The sequence below is a fragment of the Semicossyphus pulcher genome, unplaced genomic scaffold (assembly GCF_022749685.1).
Source record: "Semicossyphus pulcher isolate SPU_LCO1_2020_fin unplaced genomic scaffold, fSemPul1.0.p SCAF_27, whole genome shotgun sequence".
NCBI classification, from domain to species: Eukaryota; Metazoa; Chordata; class Actinopteri; order Labriformes; family Labridae; genus Semicossyphus; species Semicossyphus pulcher.
In genome coordinates, this window is record NW_027211701.1 from 3,210,184 (window position 1) to 3,236,222 (window position 26,039).

The 26,039-nt window shown below is 39.1% G+C and overlaps 1 protein-coding gene across 1 annotated transcript; it reads left to right on the forward strand.

Annotated features, from left to right (window-relative positions):
* The first annotated feature begins 753 nt into the window (after positions 1 to 753).
* LOC138604841 (ribosomal protein S6 kinase beta-2-like) lies at positions 754 to 23,476 on the forward strand. The gene is made up of 16 exons (XM_069676853.1): positions 754 to 934; positions 2,017 to 2,071; positions 2,178 to 2,215; positions 2,316 to 2,430; positions 2,748 to 2,816; positions 3,465 to 3,612; positions 3,819 to 3,876; positions 5,008 to 5,108; positions 5,467 to 5,557; positions 8,376 to 8,466; positions 11,314 to 11,421; positions 13,688 to 13,750; positions 14,216 to 14,293; positions 14,449 to 14,556; positions 16,687 to 16,799; positions 18,384 to 23,476. The coding sequence occupies exons 2-16, from the start codon at positions 2,018 to 2,020 to the stop codon at positions 18,559 to 18,561; spliced, it is 1,413 nt and encodes a 470-aa protein (XP_069532954.1). The 5' UTR covers positions 754 to 934; position 2,017; the 3' UTR covers positions 18,562 to 23,476.
* The last annotated feature ends 2,563 nt before the right edge of the window (positions 23,477 to 26,039 follow it).

The window sequence follows — 26,039 nt, forward strand, 5'->3', positions numbered from 1 at the left end:
TTTAGTCACTGTGGCATTTTGCTGGAACACATATTTCCATGTAATGTTCACACAGATAACATCCAAGTGTATTACAAATATTTAATTGTTTAATGTTTATTTCAAGTGTTCCTATGAACCTGCATGAAGAGATCCATTACAAAAGACTGGTAACAAAACATTAACTCGAATTTACACATTAAAAACCTGTAAAACCCTGAATTGTTCAACACTGTTTTTTACGAGAACAGACAGATTTATCTGCTGAAGTTTGAATGCTGTTTGCATCTAGTGTGGGGTGACTTCAGAGGAAGTAGGAACCACAATCAACATTTAATCCAAAGCCACATTTTGACCTGAGAGAGCAAAATGTCTCACTATTTTGTTGAAAATTAAGAGATAACGGACAAAATGCTGTAACATATCTTCTTCTGTACTTAGCTGTATATTGTAGTGTGATATATAAATAGATTGCATAGGAAGGATAGGCTGTAACGCAATGATATCTAAACGGTGTTGGAAAGTTATCTTTCATCAAGCCCTTGTTAACTACCCCTATCACCGGATGTAAAAGTATTTTCGAAAACGGAAACGTATGATACAGCGACGACAGGTGAAAATCGATGTAAAAATGTGATGAAATTGTATGACATTTCGCTTTTCGTGCAAACTTATTATTATTATTATTATTATCAGGCGCCAGATGTCTACCAGCTGTTAATGTTTTTCTTCTCAGGACCTCCTGATGACGTAGCGGGTTAAAGGTCCACCCCGCGACGACAGCAACAGCGCGGAGCGTTCATGCTGTGGCATGAAGGGAACCTAAACAGGCTCTGTGTGTTGGTGCCGGTTAGTTAACGAAAAGTGTATCAAGAGCAATGACGGCCACGGCTGTTTGACTGCGGACTGAGATTTTTAAAAATAAAGGAGCTTTTGTACGAAGGAGCGTTCACAGGTAAAACCCCTAGCTAGCATTAGCATGTTTGTTTGCTCGCTAGCTACCTGTCAAACCAGCTGTTAACGTGATGTTTGCTCAGATTTGCTGTAGTCAGCCGGTTTTAACCAGTGGGGTATTTTTGCAGATAAAAGAAGCACCCTATCACGCATGCAGTCTTATTGTGGGCATATATAGCAGTCTAATTTCACCACTACATCTGCGTCTCTATTTACTCACACGTTGTTTTGGTTGCCATCTGACTAATTAGCATGCTAACATCAAAAGTTAAGCTAGCGCTTTCAAAGCATTTGATACCGAGACGTCCGTACCTTTAGTTACATAACATGAGACGTATAGTCTGTGAGTTAATCACAGGCTATACGTTTCACGTTTCATACAGGGTTGTCAAGGTCTGTCATAACCCTTAAGTTGCAGCTTTGAGGTTTGGTGGAGGCTTTGCTTATGATTGGTGTGGGGTTGACCAAATAATTTGAGTATGTAATGTTTTCAACAATCAGGTACAGTAGGTTGGTTTGATGTGTTGTGTTTAATCTCGACATTTCTTGGCTGGGTCAGTTGATGGCAGATTTTCACAGGGCTTTAGTACGCTCTTCAAAAAATCATAGAAGGTCTTCCAATAAAATAGGAAATACTAAACTCTGCTTGATCAGAATAGGAAATGTCAGTCAGATGAAGCATACTGGAATAACTGGAATCTGTTTGATCACCACACTTACAAATCAGTAAAACAGTAGATGTATCTGTATATATTTCTGTATGAACAATTTCAAAAAGTATTCATGTAGAAATGATTTGGATGAGGAGGCTTGGTGGTGTCATTTAAGCCAACTGATTGCTTCCGTTTACATGATGGATATCGAATGCAGCACTCTGTTGGTATTGGTATCACATTAGAGGAACTGGCATTGGTACTGGTATCTTGTATTTTACAATAACACTCAGCTCTACTCAGAAGATGAGTTAGATACATAGCTGCACAGTAATGCTAAATTCCTCATTGAGGTGAAAGTGTTAATGAGCCTTTGGTTTAATGGAAAACAACAGGCAGACATAAAATCGATGTAAAATCTCTGTTTCAGCATGGCAGGAGTGTTCGACATAGACTTGGAGACCGAGGACATCAGTGATACAGAGGTATGTATTCTCCACAATCATTAATAAGACTGCTGACCAGTTAATACCTCAGCTAACCTGTAAAAACAGTTAATGTGCCTAATTGTCTTTCCTTTCCACCGTGTAGGATGATGACTGTGACTTCACTGTGACAGAACCCGAGAAGTACGTTGGAGTTGCCTTAAATCTAAAACATAGATGCTGATATAGTACGTAAGTGAATGTTTATTAATGCAGCTACATTTCTGTGTTGTGCTCCTCACAGTGTCCAGACAGAGGAGGTGGAGTTGACCAGCGAGAGTGTCAACAGAGACAGTGAGAGAGTCGGTCCTGACTGCTTTGAGCTTCTCACTGTGCTGGGAAAAGGAGCATATGGCAAGGTGTGTGTGTGTGTGTGTGTGTGTGTGTGTGTGTGTGTGTTTTGACATATACACTTTATTAAGATGATCTGATCTTCACTTTGAATGTTTACACTCTTCTGCTTTCCACTAACCACAGTATGATGTAATATTTGCTTTTAATTGTGCATTAGGATGTATTCAGCTTAACTCGATTGAGCAGAAGAAAATAATCAGCGAACAACCTACTGATCATGATGTGTTACTATCATACTATCAATGATATTTCCAGGATAATAACTGTTTAGAAGATAATGTCTGATATATATAAACAAAAGTTGTCTAATATTCACTTTCAGGTTTTCCAGGTGAGGAAGGTTCAAGGTGGTCAGACGGGGAAGATATTTGCCATGAAGGTCCTGAAAAAGGTACTTTGTCATAGCCCACAGTCTCGTCCTTAAGGTGTTTTTACAGAAAGCAAAGCTAATTTTCCACGTGGCAATAATTCCTGTAAAGAAGATGCAAAGATGACAGAAAAATTCTGGTGGTGCTATTTAGCAGATTTCGAGATTCTGCTGACATCCTGACTTGCATCAGAAATGGTCGATCCGAACAACAACAGTTATTTTACAAGTTTTTAGCTTGTCTCGACTTTTAGACAGCCCTCACAAAGCTTGACTTTTGACTCTCATGTAGTATTTTGGTGTCCTTTCAGTCCATTTATTACAATTAAATTTCCCCTGAGGCAGATTGACAGGCACTCCACAGCTGAAACAGAACCCCGATAGTTGGTGTTCATCTAAGAAATCTTGGTACTGATCCTAGCTAACAGCTCATCAAACTGTCCTCTAGTAGTCAAACTTCTTTGATTAATGTGAAGCAAATCCACAGAGCTTTCGGTCCAACCACAACTGAAGACACAAATTGTAGGATAAAACAAAGTAGTTCATCTATTTCCATTTGTTCTTTCGTTTTCTTTTTCGACCCACCTTTTATCCCCTCCTTTCTCTTTCTCTACTCCTTTGTATTTTTGAACACTGTACTGGGCTCATGTTGTCTTGTTCATTTGTCTTTAGGCTAAGATAGTCTGCAATGCTAAAGACACGGCCCATACACGAGCAGAGCGGGAGATCCTGGAGACTGTGAGACACCCGTTCATCGTGGATCTGCTCTACGCCTTTCAGACTGGGGGAAAACTCTACCTCATACTGGAGTGCCTGAGCGGTAAGATATTGAAGGATGGACTGATGGATGTGCAGATTAAAAAACAACTTAAGTGCTTATACACACACCTTGTCAGATCCCCTTTTCCTTCCTTCTATCGCCTAAAGGTTGTTTGATCAGGAGAGTTGGAGGGAGATAAAAAGAGATGAATAGAGAAATGAAACTCCTGCAACAACTAATCCATCTGTGCTTTTGTTTATCACCAGGAGGAGAATTATTCATGCAGCTAGAGAAGGAAGGCATCTTCATGGAGGACACTGCAAGGTAAGTACTAATACAGTATTGCAGGTAAATTCACACACAAGGTCTGGAAAAGCAGCTGCAAATATTTTTTTTAAAACTTCAGCCAGGCTTACACCTCTTCCCAACATACAGCGAGCGAGCAAATAATTGTGGATGTGGCACAAAAACTGTGCAGATATACAAGTGATGCCGAAGCTCTGTGAGGGGATGAGGTAGTTTTTTGGTGTCTTGTGATTCTCCCTCTGCAGATGTGTGTCTTTTTTAATAATGCTCCATTTCTGTCACACGGAGCAGGTTAGGACATGCTGATTAAGAAAAACTTAAACTACGCTATGTTCACTTGCTCACTCATTTGCATCACTTGTAGTTAGGAATCAGTTCACACTACATTAATCAGTTTGCATCACACAAATGAGGACTAACAGAATCTGCCCTCTAATCTCAAACATACACACAATTTTAAGGTTAATGTGTGTGTCCTGGGAACGCTGCTTGAAGGGCTACGCCTTGATTAGTCTGTAATGCCGTTTTCCCACTGGTCAAAAAACCCACTAACACCCGGCTTTTTTGCTGAGTTTGCCATTGATGGGAACACAAAACCCGTGTCGACACGCTAATCTCCGCCCCATTTCCGGCGCGATGCTATGCTCCGTCGGGACTTCTAAGACTCCTTGTCATTTTAGCTACAAATTTCGCCCGTCTCCGTCCAAGCAGTGCCCGAATATCATTCCAAATTTGTCTGTGCCGTCTTGGGCGCGTTTGTGACATCAGACGGTGATGCAGCAGAAAAGAGACTGAAAGGAGTATAGTCCACTGGTAATGGGAAAGAGACAATCGGCATCTATAAGCTGGTCTTCCCAGGTCTGAAAAACCCGCGTCAACACGCTAATTCCGTTGGGAACTGTTTGGGAGGTTTAGGACTGAAACTATAAACCCCTGTTATACCAGATAATAAGCGCTGAACATCAGTACCAACCAAGTTCCCAGACCACATTCGCCTTCACCAAAACAAGAATACATAGGCGTAAACCTCCTGTTGTCTGAGCCCAGGCCAAGGCATGAATAACTTCCATTCCTTAGTCGCCCCACACTTGCATTTTTTGTGTTTGTTCTGTTTTATCATGTACTCAAATAATGTTTGTCTGTGTGTAGTTTCTATCTAGGAGAGATCACACTGGCCCTCGGTCACCTCCACTCAAACGGGATCATTTACAGGGACCTCAAACCGGAAAACATCATGCTTAATCACCAAGGTAAAACAGCACATGCAAAATAATGATAAAAAATAACCCAAACTAAAGGCAAAGGTTGTTCAACGTAAGACATTTAACCATGACAAATTGTATAAAGGTCATAAATGGATGTGAGTGGTTTGGCTTTCAGAGTTCAGTCTAGTCTGTAATATTTTTTTGAGTCTTGATCTCATCTTTGATCGCATTTCCCTTTTAGAATAAACCACTTTTGAATGCCTCAAAAAATGTGAGCACCATGTGGTTGGTTTGTTTCCTGATTTGCACTGTGGTTTAACTAAATTACGCAATTTCCTCTTTCTGACTAACTTACATATGAAGCTTGAATACTGTTACTTCAATCTGTTTGTTCTTTTTAAAGGACACATCAAGCTGACAGACTTTGGCCTCTGTAAGGAATCGATTCATGATGGATCTGTCACTCACACCTTCTGTGGCACTATAGAGTACATGTGGGTAACACTACACTCACTCTGAGATGAATACACACACACACACTGCCACAAGGTTACTCTCTAGAGTTTTAAGTCATTTGTCTCCACATGTGAATCTGGTTGCTTTTTTCTCTCTCCATTAACACTTTAAAAGGAATGACAATGTGTCGACTCATCCTGTTAAATAAGATACAGAAAGTTTTATAATTTATAAACTTGTGAACATTAGAGTTGTGTAACGCAAGTTGTAGATTTTTGTGTATTTCATACTAGGCCTGCACGATAAATCGTTTAACCATCGCAATTGCGACGTGCGCATGTGCAATAGTCACATAGCAGGATGTGCGAATTAACTGCAACTAGGTGCAAAAGGAGTACTCGCCATTTTCTTGTTTTTATCTCTAATCTACAACAAATGTCCGTCTAAGATCACATCAGTGCGGCTCTTCACAAGAGCACAGAGTGAACTGTGAAGTGTGTCACATGCCTGTAAACTGTAAACAAGCTTGCGACGCTGCTGCTGTCACAGGTCATGTCAGTGGGATGATCAAGGCAGGCACTTAGTTATGCCTGGGCGCCTTTTCAGTGTGTGTATTGCCATTATCAGTAGGGCTGGATATCGATAAGGATTTCTCGATTTGATTCTGATTCACAAGGTGCCGATTCGATATTGATTTGGTTAGGGGTATTTCAGTTACAATGTCAATGCACCTCTAACCTGGTGCATTATTATGGTGCAACATTTTTATGTTTACAATAAGAATTGACCCCAAATAAGTTACCTAAGATACCTTTTTATTTAACATGATTGGTCATGACATTGACATGGTTTTGATTAAACGAACTGGGGTTCAACTTGCACGAGATTTGGCCTCGAGATTATGGGGGTAGGCATGCTGTATAACAGAGTGCTGAAAATACACTCACGGCCAAAGCCGACGCTAACAGAGAGCAACATAAACATCAGTGCAAAACTAACTTACATATTCATGGTTGCACACACGATAAAAAGAGTCAGTCGGCGATGTCTCTGCAGTAGGTGCAGTAAACAAGTCCGGGCATGTCTCCCTCACTGCTGTGTATTGGGGGGATGCGCTGAGTCATGCTGCATTCAGGGCCGCTCAGAAACGTGAGTTATCGGACACGTTTTTACATATTTTTAAAGAGCGATCTCGGGATTTGTGAATCGATATTGGGTCATTCAAATGAGAATCGATACAAATCGGAAACATCAATTTTTTTAAACCCGGCCCTAGTTATCAACAGGCTACATGTACAGGCTGGTAACGGAGCCGACAGGGTGTTTACTTAGCGGCTACGCCTGCAGCGCACACACGGCATAGGAGTAGGAGCTTTCATTTCCAAAAGTTACCGTCATCGAGCTGAACATGCTGAATAAACATACCTTTGATGACATACCGTATAAGTAACACAACTGCAGCTGTTTGTATTTACTTTGTAAAGAAACGTGTCGCTCCACCTGAATGCTCTCTACTTTTTCATGCAGGTTGTCAGAGCCTGAACTAAGAGCGGTAAAAGTAGGAGAGGGTTTTTTGTTTTGTTAGAAGTAAATAGACTTAAAAGTCCCAAATAATAAAAAAAAATATGATCGTTAATTGTTTATATGGACATGAAAACGCACTGCGATTATCTGGTATAATTTCCTGTAGTTTTTTATATAAATATCACAGAACAAATGATTATCAAATATCAATATCACTTTTTTACAGTATTGTGCAGCCCTATTTCAAACATTGTATTTCAGTATACATAATTTGAATTTTAATACATATTTTTTTCAAGCAGTCAGAGATATTTGCTAACACCAGCACTTTGCCTCCCTGCAAAAATGTGTGGAAAGTGAATGTGTTTGGCTTTCAGACACGAATATTCAATACATGACTCAAGAGAGAAGCACATACTGGCCCCACTGCAAGGAATACCAACAATAATATAAAATGTAAAAGATGTGAAAACAAAGGAAGGGGTCAGGTAGTTAAAGGCAAAGTTTATTTAATATGTTTTCAATCACTAAAAATGGACAGAGTTTGAATTTGTTAATGCATTAGGTAGAGAGCTCTATAGTTATGGTACAGAATTACCATACATTTCAGAATATAAGTCGCAACAGAATATATGATGCAATCCGTTTTTGGGGGTATCTATAGATATTTATTAATAAAAACTTGTATACAAGTTATTTCAACACTATTTCAATTTATTTTCATTTGAAACATTTTCAAAACACAGAAATTGTTTTTGCCATGTGGAGTTTGCTATCCTGATGGCCCACGGTGCGGTAGTTGAGCTCAGCCTACGGTAACGTTGATTTTTGTGTGGACGGCAGCTGCACTGGCAATCATGATGGTGGGTCCGTGATGAAATTTTGGCTAGATTATAGCGTCGTCGTCTGGGTAAAATACCGTAACACAATAAAATACCTCTGTACTTTGTACTGGTATATTGGTCGCCCCGGTACATAGGACGCATCCCAAAATCTATTAAAAGTGAGTCTTGTACACAGAGTTTTACGTATATAACAACAAAGACCTGGGACCCTACAAAGAGCCTTTTAAACAATTAAAATAACTTTAAAATCAAACCTATAAGATTCTAGGAGCCTGTGCAGGTTAGCTAAAAATGGGCTGACATGTGCTCTCTGTCTTGTTCCAGTTATAGGCATTTCATCTGAGTTCTGATTAATGGTAGTTTATCAATGGATTGTTTTTACAACAAGAGTAGACAAATGGGGTGAAAGATATGAAAAAGCTTTAAAAATCTAAGTTAGCAGCCCTGTTTAAATTCCTGTGTTTGCGTGTTTTGTCTTCTCTGCTAGGGCTCCAGAGATCCTGACCAGGTCAGGTCACAACAGAGCAGTGGACTGGTGGAGTCTGGGGGCCCTGATGTACGATATGATGACCGGATCAGTAAGTTAGAACTATTTGAGAGAATGTTTTTTTTAATCATGAGGAAGCATGCTGTGTTAGTTTTTCATTTAAACTGATATTTGTGGGTTAAAGTACTTGCTACCACCTCTAAAGGACGGCAGGGGAAGCTGCTGGAGCCTCCACTGGTTAGAATTAGGGCTGGGTTTAAAAAAAATTGATTTTTCGATTTGAATCGATTCTCATTTCAATGACCCAATATCGATTCATAAATCCCGAGATCCATCTTTACAAATATATATTACTCTGTCACTGTTTCTGAGTGCCCCTGAACGCAGCACAACTCAGCGCATCCCCCCGAAACACGGCAGCGAGGGAGACGTGCCCGGACTTGTTTACTGCACCTACTGTGGCAACATCAGTGATTGCCGATGGACTCTATGTATTACTTATTTGGGGTCAATTCTTACTGTAAACATTAAAAATTCTGATAATGCACCAGGTTAGAGGTGCATTGATACTTGTAACTTTAAGAAATAGCGTTAACAAAAAAAAAAAAAACAATCGAATTGAGAAATCCATATCGATACCCAGCCCTAGTTAGAATCTCATCTGAGTTGCTTTAGCAGTGATCTCAATCTTTTGGCCAGCACCCAAAGCTGATGACAATAGATGAGGGTTGAAATAAGACTCACCTGTGAGTCAAAGAAAAACAAAACCTGAGAAGAGCCTGGGTGATTTAATGCCTCCCATTGCAAGACATTTAACACTTAGAGCTGTTAAATGACTGCAAAGTGCATCTTGACAATCCTCTAGAGTCGGCTCATTGTAGGATTTCCCAACCCTTTTTATTGCACTGTAGACAATACTGCCATCTTGTGGCCTCTGTTAGTTGCTTAGCAGAGTGGTTCTTAACCTTTCCGAGTCCCCCCCAGAATAATACAATAATAGATTATAGATAAAATAGAGACGAACAAAGAGAGCAACAACAGTTAAAGTCAACTGGTCTATTATTACCATTAGTTGCTATAATGATGATAATTTAAGTATGACTGATATGATAATTATAGCAGTTGGAATCAAGCAACTTTAAGATTAGCTTTAACAATTTAAATAGTGATAATAAACATGTCTGCTTTAGGCTTAAAATAATGATAATAGGTAGAAATACATTCCTATATTGTACTGAGGTAACTGGTTCTATTAACATGTATAAAAACAGAGTCTATAGCCTTATGGCCTCAGGCCTTAGTTTAAGAACTGCTTTCTCATGTGTTACAAGAGTTAATACAACACAAGCAACAAACAGTTTCAAGTGCGACCGGACACTGGTGCTGACAGGCAGTTTACAGGACGTTGTGTTTACCACTATTCTGTTTCTATCAGTTCATTCGGAACATTTCCCTGTAATAAATCTGTCTGTTCACTCAGTTTTTGACAGACTTCCATTTAAAGGCATGTTGCCTAATATCAATCAGTTAATTCTTTTAAAACTGCTTGGTTAAGCTTGATACTAATGACAGATCTTGTTTTGTGTCCGATCAGAACTCATCTGCAAAACAAGCTACCAATCCAGAGGTTTTTTTTAGCAGAGGGAAACTAAACACAATATCAGAGGAACGTATATATTAAAAAACAAGTACTTAGAACCAATGCTAAACTTCTTACAACAAAGGAGCTTTATCTGTGGAACAGCTGCAGTGAAGAAATGAAAACATGTAAAACATTCAGCAAGTTTAAACAAGTCTTCAAAACTAACATTGAACAGATACAGAACAGAAGAACAAAGGGCTAAACTGGACTAACATCACTTTCACTGTGTATCTTGTGTTATTTATATAATTTTGTTGATTGGCTAGATCTCTGTATTCCTTGGTGTTATTTTGAATGCTTCGGCCTCGACTGAAATGATGTTATTTAAAAGCTTTATCCTGCTGCCTTTTCAAACAGACTTTAGTTTTTTTGGAGTCTTTATAGAAAGTATGGCGTTTTTGCTTTGTTTGTCTGAATTTTTTAATGTTATTTTTACAGATATTCAAATTCAATAAATAAATGTGCATAAACACTCTCACAAACACACTAAATACAATCTATTCTATGGCAAATAATATCACTGGCACCGGTGATGTTATGTAAAAAAAAAAAAACAGTATAGAATGTGTTATTTTATATAAAATATATTATTTTGTTTATTCTCAACAATCCTCTGGCGACCCCCTGAAATTACCTCGTGACCCCCGGGTTCAGATCCATTGATTTAGCAAAATTGCTGAATGCAAACATATGAAATACTTGTTTATTTTTCTTAACATCCATTTTAATTACATGCATAACTGTATGAACTGTATAACTATATCAATACATTAAAGATACAACACAGGCTCAAAAGTGCCTCAAATGCAACTGTTTAATTGAGAAAAGGAGAAAGAAAGAAATTCAAAAGGAGTCTCGGCTAACAAAAATCAAGCAACAGAAACCGAAACCAGCCGATCCAATGGGGTGCTAGCTTTGGCGTGCTTGTCGCTAGCCTCGGAAGCTAATGACCAGCCCAGCCCAGCCAGTAGCCGACCCAATGGGTTGCTATGTTAGATGCATTACTTGCGGCCCCTGGTCAAATGAATAGGCGGCTTCTCAGTTACCTGCGCTGGCTTATCATTGGCCAGATCAGTGACTGGCTTGGGAAAAGATATAGCCTCCTTCAGCCTCTCAATAATCTTAATTTTGTCCTTTATCCTGCGCCATACTAATAATTGTAACAACTTTTGGCAATTCCCGTTGGATATATTGTGTCCAAATAGTGCCCAAACCTCATATTCCTGTAAAATGATGAAGCATCATCAGTCGGTTCACTTTATTAACTGCTGACTCCCTCCGGTGTTTCTCCACCAGCCTCCATTCACAGCTGAAAACAGGAAGAAGACCATTGATAAGATTTTAAAGTGTAAACTCAATCTGCCCCCATACCTGACCATCGACGCCAGGGACCTCATCAAGAAGGTACAGTACAACACACACGCACACACACACACGCATAACAAACTGACATAGATGATGTCCAAATGTAGCTTTTGTTTAAATTCTGCTTTCACGTGTTTGGCTGGAGAAACATTTTGTACTTGTGACCAGATGCACTCAATATCTCAAAGCTCTTTGTGTTTTGCACTTATGAGTCATTGACCTTTATCTGTGAGGCTTCCATTCTCAATGAAACCTTTGTGACAGTGTTTAAACTGTTGGGTAATTCCTTTTCTTCCTCATAACCACCATTTATATAGTTTTCCCATCAAGAGCCAAATGTGCACTTATACTCATTTTTTCCATCATGTGGAAATCTTTGACCACACAACAAACTAAAGCAATATGAATGCTAGGAATTCAGATAATTATGAATGTGGTGATGTTTGAGTCTGCAAAAGGTCACCACAGCTCATCTTTCCACAAGGTGAACAGCAATAATGAGATGAATTTAAGACAGCTCCCTTAACCCTGCAGAGTAATCCTCTTTAAAGGGGAATTCTGGTGTCTTTAAACCCGAGCCCTTTATTTTTTTTAACATATTTTTGGGCCTAGATGAACAAAATTGCTCCTGTGGGCAAATGCTCCTTATCAAAGGATGTCCGCAAGAAGGTCTTGTTTTTTGCCGCTGTATTGCTCCGATACTTATTTTAAGTCTATGGCAATGTTAGAGAAAAGATCCCCTCAAAAATAGACTAATTTAGGTCCCTCCAGAATTTCACAGGCTTTTTCTGTAATTGTTGCGACCAAAAATGCCCAATTTGCAGCAGCTTTTTAAGAAAGTTGCAATGTTAAACACATCACACAGTCACTGCCAACAAAGCCAACAACAGACTGAGCGAATTGTTTGTCTTCTGACATCATTTTCGGTCAATTTCCGTGTCAAGATGCCAAAAAAGGTGTAAAAGGAAACTAAAGCGCATTCAATGCTGTAGAATTGACGCTTTATTTATTACATTTACACTGTGCTACCTGTTATTTCGGCTGCTGTGGCATTATAAAACAATTGAAAAGAGGGGGATTACTATCTCACTGGACAAACACTCTTTGAGATCAGCGCTGCACAAACACCAGTTACAGAGCCTCTGGTAGGTGGAAAGTTAAGAACACAGACTGATTAGTCAACACAAGGCATCAGGAAGTGGCTAAGTGGACGGCTAACAGTTTTCAACATGTAAACATGGATAAATGATCACAACAAGACATCAAGTATTAGATTTATTATTATAGATTCACTGTATAGAGTCTCCTTAAAGACACTGTAGGCGGAGGCCAGGTTAGGAAGCTCATGAAAGAGAGACGATCACATCAGAGCCTCTTTATCGCAACACAGCTGTCTGCTTCACAGCTAAAAAAAAAAGAATACGTCTATAGCATGCAGCGTTCAAAACATTGTAAAGAAACCCTAAAAGATGTCCTCCGATGTTCGTACAACATTGCAGACCTCAGGGGATCAGTATTTTGACTTAAATATCAAAGAAGTGAGTTTGCTGACGTAAGTAGCTTCACAGGCTTGGGGAAATAGGATGATGTTGGCCAAAATTGGCCAAAATTGCAAGGTTGGAAAAAGTTGCTCCAATTGGTTGAATTTTGATGGAATTTGCAGGTATGCAACATCAAAACTTTGTGCTTTTGGTTAAAGAGTAAGATGCTTTTTTTAAATGAGAAACCAAGGTAACACTGCACTCCTTACAACCACCAGACTACATTGACAAAAGCAGTCATTTTACTTCTCAGAACAATTGAGTTGCCTGTCTATGGATGCCTCAATCGGTTAGTTATTTTGAGTTACTGTGAGACTTAGGTGTTTTAAACGGGTAGTTAGGATCCAACACAATACTTGTGTAACACCCAGTAACACAGAAACACTAATCAATTGAGGCGGCATTAGATAATCCACTCTTGTGTTCTGCAAGGTAAAATGACTGTTTTTGTAAATGGAGTCTGGTGGCTTTGAAGAGAGCAATATTAAAAAAGCATCTTACTGTTTAGGGAAAAAAGCATCTTACTCTTTAGGGAAAGGATCCCTGCAGATATGACACTTTTTTAATGTTGTTTTTACACTTAAAATAAAAATTTGAGCTTGTCTCTGACAAAAAACAAACGCACTCTTTTATGTGATGTTGGCACTTGGACCACTGACTTCAAGGATGATGTTGCAGCCATTACAGCTACAGCAACTTAAACACTTCAGCTCACAAACATCAGTCTTTATAGTTACATACACTACTCTCAATTTGTTTTCCAGCTACTGAAGAAAAATCCAGCCCAAAGACTTGGCTCCAGTCAAGCAGACTGTGCTGATGTCCAGGTAAGAAACTTCTGTAATACTTCCACCCTCCCACATCCTCCTATAGAGAAAAAACAAGTAGCCATGTAAGCTTCTCCCTGCTGTGACTATCAGGGTTTCCCTTTAAATGGATAAGCAAAAATACATGAGATCTGTGGCCTAGCTCATACATACATCTGTATTTCTTCAAATGTAGCTTTTTCTATGCTTTTTGTCAACATGCAAGCTTTTCTGAGCTCACAGAATATGGAGACTTTATATAACTCTGTCAAGGAGGAAGACAGCAAGAAACTTGACTTATAAACGTAATATGTACAGTGGCCTCAAGCATGTAGTAGGAAGGGGAAAGTAAAGAAATAAAGCAACCTATGATTAAAAGAAAAATAAGTAATGATATATAAGAGATATTCCCCCGGTGTTAAGAGATTAATGTTCATGTCAACTTGACCTGAAAATATGTAAACTAGCCCATCTGTTCCACTTCAGAAACACCCGTTCTTCAAACACATCAGCTGGGATGACCTGCTGAACAAGAGAATGGAGCCTCCGTACAAGCCGCAGCTGGTAGGTCATCAGCTGTCATTTTGCGCTCAGTGTAACACATTCACACATTCACACAGCTTCATATCTATGTACAGACTATGCACCTTAGTAAATCTCTCAATCACTGTTTTATTGTCTCTAACTTTTCTGCTGCCTCTGTTTTCTCTCCTCTGTAGCATTCGGACGAGGATGTGAGCCAGTTTGACACCAGATTTACCCGACAGACACCGGTGGACAGTCCAGATGATACGACACTCAGCCACAGTGCAGAGCTCGCCTTCGCTGTGAGATATAATTTATACTCTCAAGTCTTTGCAAATGAAAACCTCAGTTTCAGCTCCAGTAATCAGTCAGTTGCTAAGTGCGCATCTGTCCTCTCTTTTACCACCGTAACAAAAACAATGAAAGGGGAATTCCTATATTTTTGGGCCTGGTCATATTTCACGTGTTTTGGGATGTAGATGGCTTCTATGTTCAAACCATTTGGAATAGCTCCAGTAAATTCAGCTGGGAGCCACGAAACAGGATACAACAGTTAAAACTGAATGGAGTGCCCGATCACGACCTCCAATCAAGCTGTTATTCCAAGTGTCTGACAACATTACAGAGAAGATCCTGACAGGGGTCGACCTTTGTGTGAAAGAGTAACACACCTTTTCTTTGAAACCAGAAACAGTGGTTACATCGCTATCTTCAAATCAAACATTCAAACTCCGTGGACATAAAAACAATCTCTGATACCATCGGCTATAGTCTGACAACGACGATATAGCCTCTGGGGACAACGGTGAACATGCTGGGTGTGTAGCCAGCGGTTAGCGATAAACGACTCCCAGTCAAGACTGCCTTTTCCACGTGCTGCTTTGTTAACAGAAAAAAAAATGCTTTTTCTTGTGACTGACTTGAATTAACGGGTCTCACCTTCGCTTTAATTTCAACATCATGATGCAGATTAGTAAAAAGTAACAATGAAGCTTTGTCAGGTCTGTCCTCAAGAGGAGAAGAAAACTACTTTTAAAATGCTCGTTTGTTTAACGGAGGTCGGAGCGATCATTTTTGATGCATTCAAGGAAGTCGGGAAATCTGAAACGCTGAACGGCTTTTGTGACACAGCGTCAAGGGAATTTAACTCAAGTTTTCTCAAGAATTTTTGATCCTGAACAAATTGTTAGCTGTTAGCATGCAGATGTCTGTTTATTGAGATTAATAAGAAGCTAAATCATCGCCAGATGGGAGCTGGGATGTCATTATGGTGCATTACGCTCCGCCTGCTTTTGCTCTCCTCACGGACTGTTTTTCCTTCATATGCCGCAGCCTGCTGATAGGTGATTGCTCAATATTACTCGGACTACAAGCGTACTACAAACGGAAACCAGAACACTTACCACCCCTCACGTCCCTGCCTACAGAATCTGTATATAGAGAGGAATAAAAACAGTAATTTTACCTCTTAGGAAGGAAAAAAAAGGCTCTTTTCTTTCGCTTTCTTTATTACTTTATTTGTTTTTGTCACTGGAGTCTTAAAAGAGAGCTATGTAAACTAGGGGTGGGACAAATATCGATATTTTAATTTTCAAATATATGGCGCTCTAAACAGATTTCCATACGATTTTCTACTCTTCCCTTCACTACTTCATGAGGTGAACTTTAAAGGAAATTACTTGGCCGAAGAAGTTAGTCAGATAACGTGATGTTCCACTTTACGACTGTCTTGCAATTTATCAATTATCACAGAATAGGTGTATCGTGATATGATAGTTATCGTGTTCCCACCCTTAATGTAAACGCTGTGTTGTACGGAAGCCATAAGTGGGCATGCATACATATTATTTACTCAGTTTTCCTGTGATAGTTTTCCAGTTGTTTTCTCAGGATCTTGGCTCACTTATCTTATCTCGAGATAACAACGCTGTTTTTTCTATTATAGCAGATTAATTGATCTCATTGTCTCGAGATAACAAAGCTTTTTTTGTCATGATAACGGTATTTTTTCCGGCGATCTAAAAAACCAAACAACAGGCTGGTCACTGTGATATTACATACCAGGACATGCCATGCTGCCATTGCCCACATTAATGAGGTAAGTTTAGCCTGTTTGTTTTATGCTTTTGCAACTCTGGGGATACGAGTTATGATCATCAAGTTACAGTTTTGTGACATAATGAGATAAATAAGTCGAGATCTCGAGAAAACAACCGGAAATTAACTCGTTATCACGGGAAAACAGAGTAAATAAAATGTAGGTATAGTTGCTGTAATGTTGTCAGACACTTTTGGCACACTATTAGTTAAACTGTTTGTACCTAATAATTATTTACACACTAAAACGTGTAAACTTTAAAGTTTTAATAAAGAAGATAGGAATATCATCCATCTTTATTTGTCTGACTTGAAGGAATGATTGTTTCCATCAGGGTTTCACCTACGTGGCTCCATCTGTCCTGGAGAGTCTAAAGGAAGGCTTCTCATTTGAACCCCGAACACGACCTGTACGCCGACACAACAGCAGCCCACGCACACCCATCAGGTAACACACACTCACAATTACAGATACATAAAGTTTGTATTTGTTTAACTACACAACTGTTCTCAAATTTTCTTATCTGTTGACAATTATTAAGACAAAGACAAAAAAAAAAACGTCTAAAAAAAGTCAATAAACAGAAAAAGCAAATAATACAAGGCTAGACCAGATCCTAAAATCAAACTTAATTAGCCTAGTCGTGTCCCACCCAATACTGAGAAAATACCAATCTGCCCCCCCCCCCCCAAAATACAAAATATGTCCTCATATCTGCACCCTGTCAACTAATCTGTCTCCTGTTATTTCACTTATTTTTTTCAATTTATTTCCATTTGTTAAGGAAACATAAGTATGTGACACTCCTTCCAAGTGTACACTTGGTTGCAGCAAAATTAAGCCAGCACACACCGGTACCAAAGAAGCGCTCCCGTCTGTGCAGGGTTGCCAGGTTTGCGGATTTCCCTCGGAATAGGGCTACTTTTGAATTGTTGCTGCAGATTGAATTTTGTCTGCTGGTGTTTAGACCTATATTGCATGCAAAATGACATGAATACCATCTATTGATAAAAATATAGCAGACAAAATATAATATAGTGAAGCCACATGATAAGGTATGATAAGGAGAGAGAACAGATGTATGTCTGAGTTTAACAAATCTGTGTATTTCATAATACATTTTCTGACGGTTGGCCACTCACTCACAAAAGTCCATGGCACTTCTCATCTGTCATTTGTTGAAGTACAGCATTAGTTGTTATTCACGGAAACATGCTTTGGGTATTAGATTTGTCCCCATTGGAAGCTATCCTATTTGCTACTAGTGGAAAAGGCATGCTTGTAGTTTGTAGGTGTGTTCAAAGATAGTAAACAGTAAGCAACTGACCAAAACAAAACCAAGTGGAGGGGCAGCGACTGTCTCAGAGAAATCACAGGCTATTGCTTAAAATGTGAATTTCCAATGGTCAATGTAGTCGTCCGAACGATGTTCTAAATGTGCGTCTTTTTGAATATTAATTTTATAGAAATGTTGGAACTGCACAAAAAATTCTGGGGGGATAACTAATAATAAATAATAAAGTTTTACTGTAAAAACCAACGCTGCTGCTGCAAATAAGCCAAGAGAACAATGTGCAGCATGTGCTACTGTAACTGAACGGCTTCGTTCTGTGGCTTTACATTACATTGGCTTAATGTTGCGTTACAGAAGTTCCATATACATACACCTCAGCTGAGGATCTATATTACCCTTGGAGAACATCGCCAGGAAATAATTAATGAAAGGGCGGCACTTTACAGCAGATTGAACCTGTATTAGGTTGAATGATTTAGTTTAAAGCGAGACAACGTTTTGACTGAACGTAATGACTAACATGAGATGACTTTTTATTGACTAAAAGTGTAAATGGTAAAAATGACTAAAATATAACTAAAACTAATCAGCATTTTCATCTAAAGACTGAGATGAAATCTAAAATAGCTGCCAGCTGCGTGTTAAATAAATAATAAATATATTTATGTTCCTTCTTTTGAAGCATTTTAGATTTCTTACAACTATTCCGTCTTTTTTTTTTTGTCTCTTTCTTTCAGTCCTCTGAAATTTTCCCCAGCCGGACCCTTCAAATCCAGCATCGACGGAGAACCGGATCTTTTCTCTCCGACCTCGCCACCAGCAGCTCCAGTTCGTGGTCCTCTGGAAAACGGAGCCGCCAGTCAGCCCATCAGGACGCCTGCGAGGAACAAGAAGCAGAAGGGACACCGGAGATGAGGAGACCTCGGTCAGGTTAACATTTTTATAGTACGCAGTGAGTGCTGCGGCACAGGGCTGAGGTGTTTGGTTTTTGCAGGTATCATGCTTGTTTGAAGTGGTTTAACATATACAGTTAGGGACTTACTATTCAGGACTTCCTGTTTGTCATGGGACTATCTACACACATATTCACTGGATCAACCTGTAATTATCATGCTTATACTCGTCTCAGATGGTAACCTCATTGCATTCAGCTTTAATTTATATCTGCCATACGTCTGCACTTATAGTTCACACTTTTGCAAAAGGATATGAGAAACAATGACTTGTATAATAACATTTTCTACAAAGAGCACTTGAATAAGGGTAACATTAACTTTTCTCCATCAACTCCCCCTGAATCCATCCAAGGAGTCAAGGTCAGGGAAATGATGGATGATCGGTCACAGTGTTTCATTTTGTATGTACATGCTATGACAATTACAGCACAGGGAAACTGTGTTATAAAGTTTTTTTGGTTTAATTAGTTCATCAGCTTTTAATTAGTTCATCAGAGTTTGCGCACAGAGGTCAGCTATCACAGGCTGACGTTTTAATTAGAGAACTGATGAAGGATCATTTGATTGAGTTCCTGATTTCTTTTCCTTTATGGTTGAACTGTGAGACTGACCTTCAGCCACCAGGTTATGAAATATCTACGCAGACTTCAAGGGCGATTAAGGTGTTTTTAAACCTGGGCTATATTGTTACATATTTCAGGGTGTAAATGCCTAATGGGAACAAAAGCTTTGTGATTTTGCCAGTAGATTGCTTCAGCTGGCAGCCGTGAAACAGGCTGTAATTGCAGCAGTGTGATTGCTGTAGGCCTCTAAAGATGCTTGTTTTTGTCACTAGCAGACTCACATTGTTCTTCTAAGTTTCTAACTTAAGTATCCGTACCAAAATAAAACTTTCTGTAACGGTAAGATCCCCGTATTTTTACCCAGAAATAGCCACTACACTGCTCTGTTGTAAGCCACCAGACTCCATTATAAGAAGACAGATGTTGCTGATCGAGCGCTGCTTCGATCGGTTAGTTAGTTTGTGTTATTCTGTGACTTTAGTTAGTTTTGATGTAACACAGTATTTTTGTAACTCACAATAATACAAGAAGACTAACGTATCGTGGCAGTGGTACACAAGCAACACCCAGGTTCTGAGAGTTAAAATCAAGGGTTTTGTCAATGGAGTCTGGTTGCTGTGTAGAAAGTGATGTTAACGGCTGTTAAGAGTTTGCAAAAAGCATGTTACTCTTTTACAATAAGGTCTATCTCTGTAGGGATCCTTTCTGCAAAGTTTCAGACTCTTAGAGTAACAATGTGAATAAAGAAAGCTCTTTTTGTTGACATAATTTGAACAGGTGCATTTAAGGCCTGTGTCCACTACGTGTTTTTCTGTGCTGCCAGGGCCCAAAACCTCAATTTTCAGAGCCTCTGTTTGCTTAATACTTGCTTTTATTCAAGGAAATTTAACAAAGAAAACATAAAAAAGATGTAGAGGAACCTTCCTGGCGTTAGCAGCATGGAGGGAGAAGTGACATTGACGAGAGCGGCGGTGTTCCAAAAGTTGAACTATTTTCAACTGAGAGTGCTGTGAGCGCAGCAACAAAAAACAGCTGACGCTGAGGGAGTTTTTGTTCTGAAAACGCTGAACTGCACTGGTTTTGTATAGAGAATACGCTGTTGGTGCAAAAAGCACAGTTAGTGGACACAGGCCCTTGCCGTCAAAGATCATGTGACAGCCATTTTGGCATGTACATATAGCATGTATTAAAGCTGTAATGGCAGAAGCAACCACTGGAGCATATCCAAAAATGTTGTACCTTTTAGTCATTTAGACCCAAAAATATATAAAAGGTTTAAAAACAGTGGAATCCCTCTTTAAAGTACTAAGATTTCTTCTTGTTTGGGGGTGGGACAGTATTTACATATCTACTGAATGAAATGCTACATCGCACACAAAAAAAGAAGTATTTACGAATGTCAGATATCATCCGTATCGATCAATGTTGACATATGGTGATGGTGACTTTCATCAGTGTTTTCTCTGAGCTTCTTCACGGAGATTGTTTATGTCTGCTGCCAAAGCTTTAACACATCTTATCCTCATATTGTACAAACGGACCAATCACACCATGATAGAGAGCACTTGACAAGACGGATATAATATATTTATTAATTTTGGTGGTAATTTTATTGTCCTTCAACAAAACAGCCCCAGTATTAGCAATCAAAATATTACCATATGTATATGAAAACACAGACATCCATAGAGGTAGGACAATGTAGAGCCCAAACAGGCTTCTGAAGGGGTACTCTCTCAAAACAATTATAATCATTTATAAAAAGGGTGTTTTGGAAAATTAAACAAAAACTATTTTTACAAGTAATACCTATTCAAAAATAATAATAATAAAATCCTGGATATTTGAAAGTGACTGTCTGGAATCCCTGTAAGGCGAGATGCAGGGTGAAATCACTGCAGGCAAACACCAGTTCAGCTCTTGAATAGACCACAGAAAAGCTACGAGGTTCATTCGATGACAAAATTCATTCAGCTTTTTGATTCAAAAAAATATCTATATTTTTAAGAAAACTATAAAACAAGCATGAGTCTTAAAGCACGACAACAAAGGTAGCTCTTCAAGTCAGCAGAGAAAAAACATCTTCAGCAGGGATTGTAAGTGCAAATATTTCACATTCAAGTAAAAAAAAAAAAGGCAAATATTAAATTCTTATTTAAACAGTTTTTGAACTGTACAGCTTTCAATCATTTCCTCCAATCCAGTGATGTATATATGTTTGTATGAATGTACAATTATAGGTCATGGAGATGAGTAAGAGTTGTTCAGAGTAAAGATGGTGCAAACAGATTGATGTAAATAACACGGCTGAAGAGGTTAACTTAATATTAGTTTCCTTTATCATCCATTTGATTCAATTGTTCAAACTTTTATCATCTGCCATGAATTGTAATAGAGAATAAAGACTGAATTTTACTATTATCATATAAACAATAGATGACAAAATACATAATCATATGAATACATGCAGACAAAATATGTACCGTAAAAATTCAGAATATAAGACGCAGTCTGTTTTTGGGGGTTATCCCAGAGCGGGAAAAAATGGCTATTCATTAAAAAAAATGTGTGTATTAAGTTATTTAAATATTATTTGAATTTATTTTCACTTGAAACACATTAAAAACACAGAAATTATAGCCTACCATATGTTTTCACCATGTCGAGTTTGCAGTCCTGCGATCTAACGGTGCGGTAGTAGAGCTTGTTGTGATTGTTGTGAGGGTGGTAGCTGCTCTGGCGATCATGACGGCGCATGTCCGGTACAAAGCTTTAGCTAGATTTTAGCGCCACCGTCTGTAACACCATACAATACCTCTCTCTGCATTTCATACTGGTTTATTGGTCGCACCGGTTCATTGGACGCAGCCAACTTGACCACTAGACCACAAACCAGTAGAGGACATCATGGTGGTTATTTCCTCGAAAGGCTATCCATACACACAATTATGGCGTACAGTTCATGAACCCTCATGATTTCCGGGATCTTCTGATGTCCTTTGACATTACGTTTGTATGCACCCTTCCAGTGATGTACAGAAGTTGAATCCTTCTAACTGGCTTTTCCTCTCGGCAGTTTTCCCTTTGATGTTTTGAGTTAAGGAGATCTAAGATAATCTTTTATTCGTCCCACAACGGGGAAATTTACAGTGTCACAGCAGCAATGTGGATAGCGCAACAATTACAATAAAGGGCATATAAAAATAAATGAGTAAACAAGTGTATCCTAAAAAAATATGTACAGAACTAATAAGTTAAGTGAACAATGTATCGTAAATACACAACAGACCAAATAAAGTGTACAGCATGAATGAACAGATGGACCACCTGATATGATAAACATTTTAGACTACCTGCTAAATAGCATGTTAGCACTGTCTTTGTGGACATGCTGACTGAGTTCTGTACTGAAGTAGAGCCGCTAGCATGGCTGCAGACTCCTGTCCTATTTAATCACATGAGATCATACAATCCGCCCATACAGACACAACATTATGTTGTGGATAGTTTTTAAAATAACAAGAAATTGAATTAATTATACAGCATTATTATTTCTCTTAATCTCCTGAATCTATATTTTGTCTGTATTTATTCATATAATTATTGAACATCATCTTATTTGATATGTAACATATTTGGTCTCCATAAAATCAAGCTGCCTCTTTTTTTTTTACCTGCTCACAGTCGTGTAAAAACTGGTCCGTCACATGTCTTCCCACCTTCCTCCACCAGCCTTCCTTCATCAACACTGGATTCAGAGTCTGTACATGTCTCAAGTTGTGAACCAACAGTCTCTCTATGAACAGTTGGTTTCTGTAATGTCACATTTAACGTGACACGGTGATGTGTAAAGTATAAACTGCGATACATCATGAATTGTAAACAAGATATTTGTGCTTAAGGACAAAAAGACACAGGACTCCATTCTATGTTGTTTTCTTGCCAACCTCTCATCATGACATTTTGTTTAACCATTACTGTGTTCAGTTTGTAAATGTCTTTATAATAATAATTATGGAGTGATAGAGACAGTGTTATGAAAAGGGTTCTTCACTCCACAGTTTATTGGAGATTTTTATTTTAAATATTGAAATAGAGTGGATTGCAGTTTATTTTTGTGATGATTTCTATTTTTTCTCTTGTCTTGTTTTCCTTCTGCTAAAAGACGAATGTGTAAGGAATAAAAAAAAAACCAACATGTTGCTCAATTTTGTAGTGGGAATTTCATTAAAGCAGCTATCAGCCATTTCTGATGGATGGATGAATGTTCTTCAAAGAAAATTAAAGCTCATTAAAATGTCTCATAGGAAATGTTTTGTTTTATTGTGCCGCCGACAGCCGTGACAGGAGGCGTCATGTTTTTGTGTTTCCTGTGTGTATGTCCCAGTCTTGTGAATGCGGTATCGCATGAATGCCAGGAGGGAAGATCTTCAATCTTCGCACAAACATCCACTTTGACTCAAAGAAGAACTGGCTTGAATTTGGTGATCAAAGGTCCACGCTGCCAGGCGTTGTACCAGACCGTCGTGTTGAAGAGGGAGCTGAGCCTGGAGGCAAAGCTTTTGATTTACCGGTCTATCTACGATCCAACCCTCACCTCTGGTCATGAGCTTTGGGTAGTGACTGAAAGAATGAGGTCGCGGATACAAGCGGCCGAAATTAGTTTCCTCTGCAGGGTGTCTGGGCTCAGCCTTAGAGAGAGAGTAAGGAGTTCAGACATCCGGGGGGAGCTCGGAGTAAAGCTGCTACTCCGTCATATCAAAAGAAGCCAGTCGAGGTGGTTCGGACATCTGATTAGGATGCCTCCTGGGCGCCTCCCTTTGGAGGTTTTCCAGGCACGTCCAATTGGGAGCAGCCCCTGGGGCAGACCCAGAGCTTGCTGGAGGGATTATATATCCCACCTGGCCTGGGAACGCCTCGGAATCCCCCAGGAGGAGCTGGAAAACGTTGCTGGGGAAAGGGACGCCTGGGTCACCTTGCTTAGCCTGCTGCCACCGGATTAGCAGAAGATAATGGATGGATGGGTTGAGGTCAAAGGTCACGGTCACCTCTCAAAACATTTTCCTAATGTTTTTGGCCTTAACTCAAGAATTTATGTGCTAACCATGACGGAACATTTTAAACAGGATGATAGGATAAAATGAAAGGTCAACTTCACTGTAATACGATGTCTAGGAAAGAATGTTTTTGGCCATTTTTTTCTGCCCCATTCTTGAGAACATTTTTATCTCCATTACATCAAGTACGCTTCAGTCTCCCCTCGCTGTTCTCATCATGATCCTTTTTGTTCTTCTGTCGTCAGAAAGGTCTACAGACAATCACATGCTCTATTGGGAAACAGAGAGAGATGTTCTCTAGCATCATTTCCCTCGGGTAAATGATTGTGGTGCAACCTCTCCTGATTAATGTAGACATACTTATGCCTTTGTTTTGTTTTAGGGGAGACTTATTTATATATATACACCCCCCCCTCCCCCCCGCCACAGTTACACCATCATTCTGTGGGAAAATCTGACAAATGTAAACTGCAACGTGACTGTTTGGCCGAGGCGTACGACCACAAGGCGGTAACTCTCGTGTCCCCATGAAAGAGTGATACTGTATGTAGACCGCCTGCTTAAAGCAAAGATGCTGATGTGTTCATCCCTGAGTTTTTGATCCTCTTATAACGGTCTTTAAATTCAAATATTGTGATTTATGAAATTAAAGTCAGAGAGATGTTCAATTATATTTCTTGGTTCTGAAAGCCGTCATTAAAAGCACCAGCAAACTCACTACATCAGTCCCGTCTGCCTCGAACATTTCTTAAGAACTTTCCCTCCACTTTGATCAGGATTAAAAAAAAAAGTGTGTAACATGAAGGAAACCATAAATCTTCCTCTCTGCATCTTCTTTCTCTCCATCCCTCTCTTCTTAACATCTCTTTGGTGTCACCCTTGCAGGATTAAATGCAGAGTAACGTCTTGTTTTATTTCTTGTTTGTTGACTGTGGTTACAGTCTGATTTTACTGTGAAAGAAAGTTAGCGCTAATTAAAGCAGCACGCCATCAGGAAGCATCATTTAAAAAGTGATGCATTGAGGTAAGTGTACGCAGCAGGCAAGAGGAATTACTGTAGACGAAAATAGAGGAAAGAGTCATTATCCTGGATGGGTGCTTTTTGTATGCATGTATGTCTGACACAATACAAGATTTCATTGAATATTTATCGCGTTAACTTATTTTTATTAGATGAATTATTCAGGCACTGTCACGTGTGTGATTAGTTTGTCACATGTACCTAAAGTAAAAATCAGACAGGAATGTGTTCAGAACTGTTTTCTATGAAAAGCAGCTGAACCAGGTAGGCCTTGTTACCTTCTTCACCTCATCACAACCACGTAGAGAGATGAGGTCATTTTAAAGTGCTGCCTGAACAACTTTTTCTTTAATCGCAGGAAGGCGTCCCTTATCTTCAGGTATGTGATCAAGGCAAACTGCTCAGTCTATAAAACAGATGCATTTTAAGGTAGAAGTAATTTAAAGGGATAGTTTGGGTCTTTTGAGGAGGGGTTGCATGAGGTACAAGTTTTGAGACCTCTACATCATTAGTGTGATTATTATGTTCCTGAAAAACTTGTTGAATACATGCAGTGAATGCAAAATCCAAAAGGGGGAAAAATGTATGACCCAGATTGTGACCCCGTTGGATGAGACATCAAAAATGGAGGTCATCCATCTGTGACGCACACAAGGTTTTTCAAGGATAATTTAGGCAATTTTGAAAAAGTTCAGGCAAGAAAAACCTTGAAATTGTTTCTGATACCAGAGGAATATTTACAGGATTAAAGCAACATATAATGACCCAATATTTTTTTTAACTTACAGTAAAAATG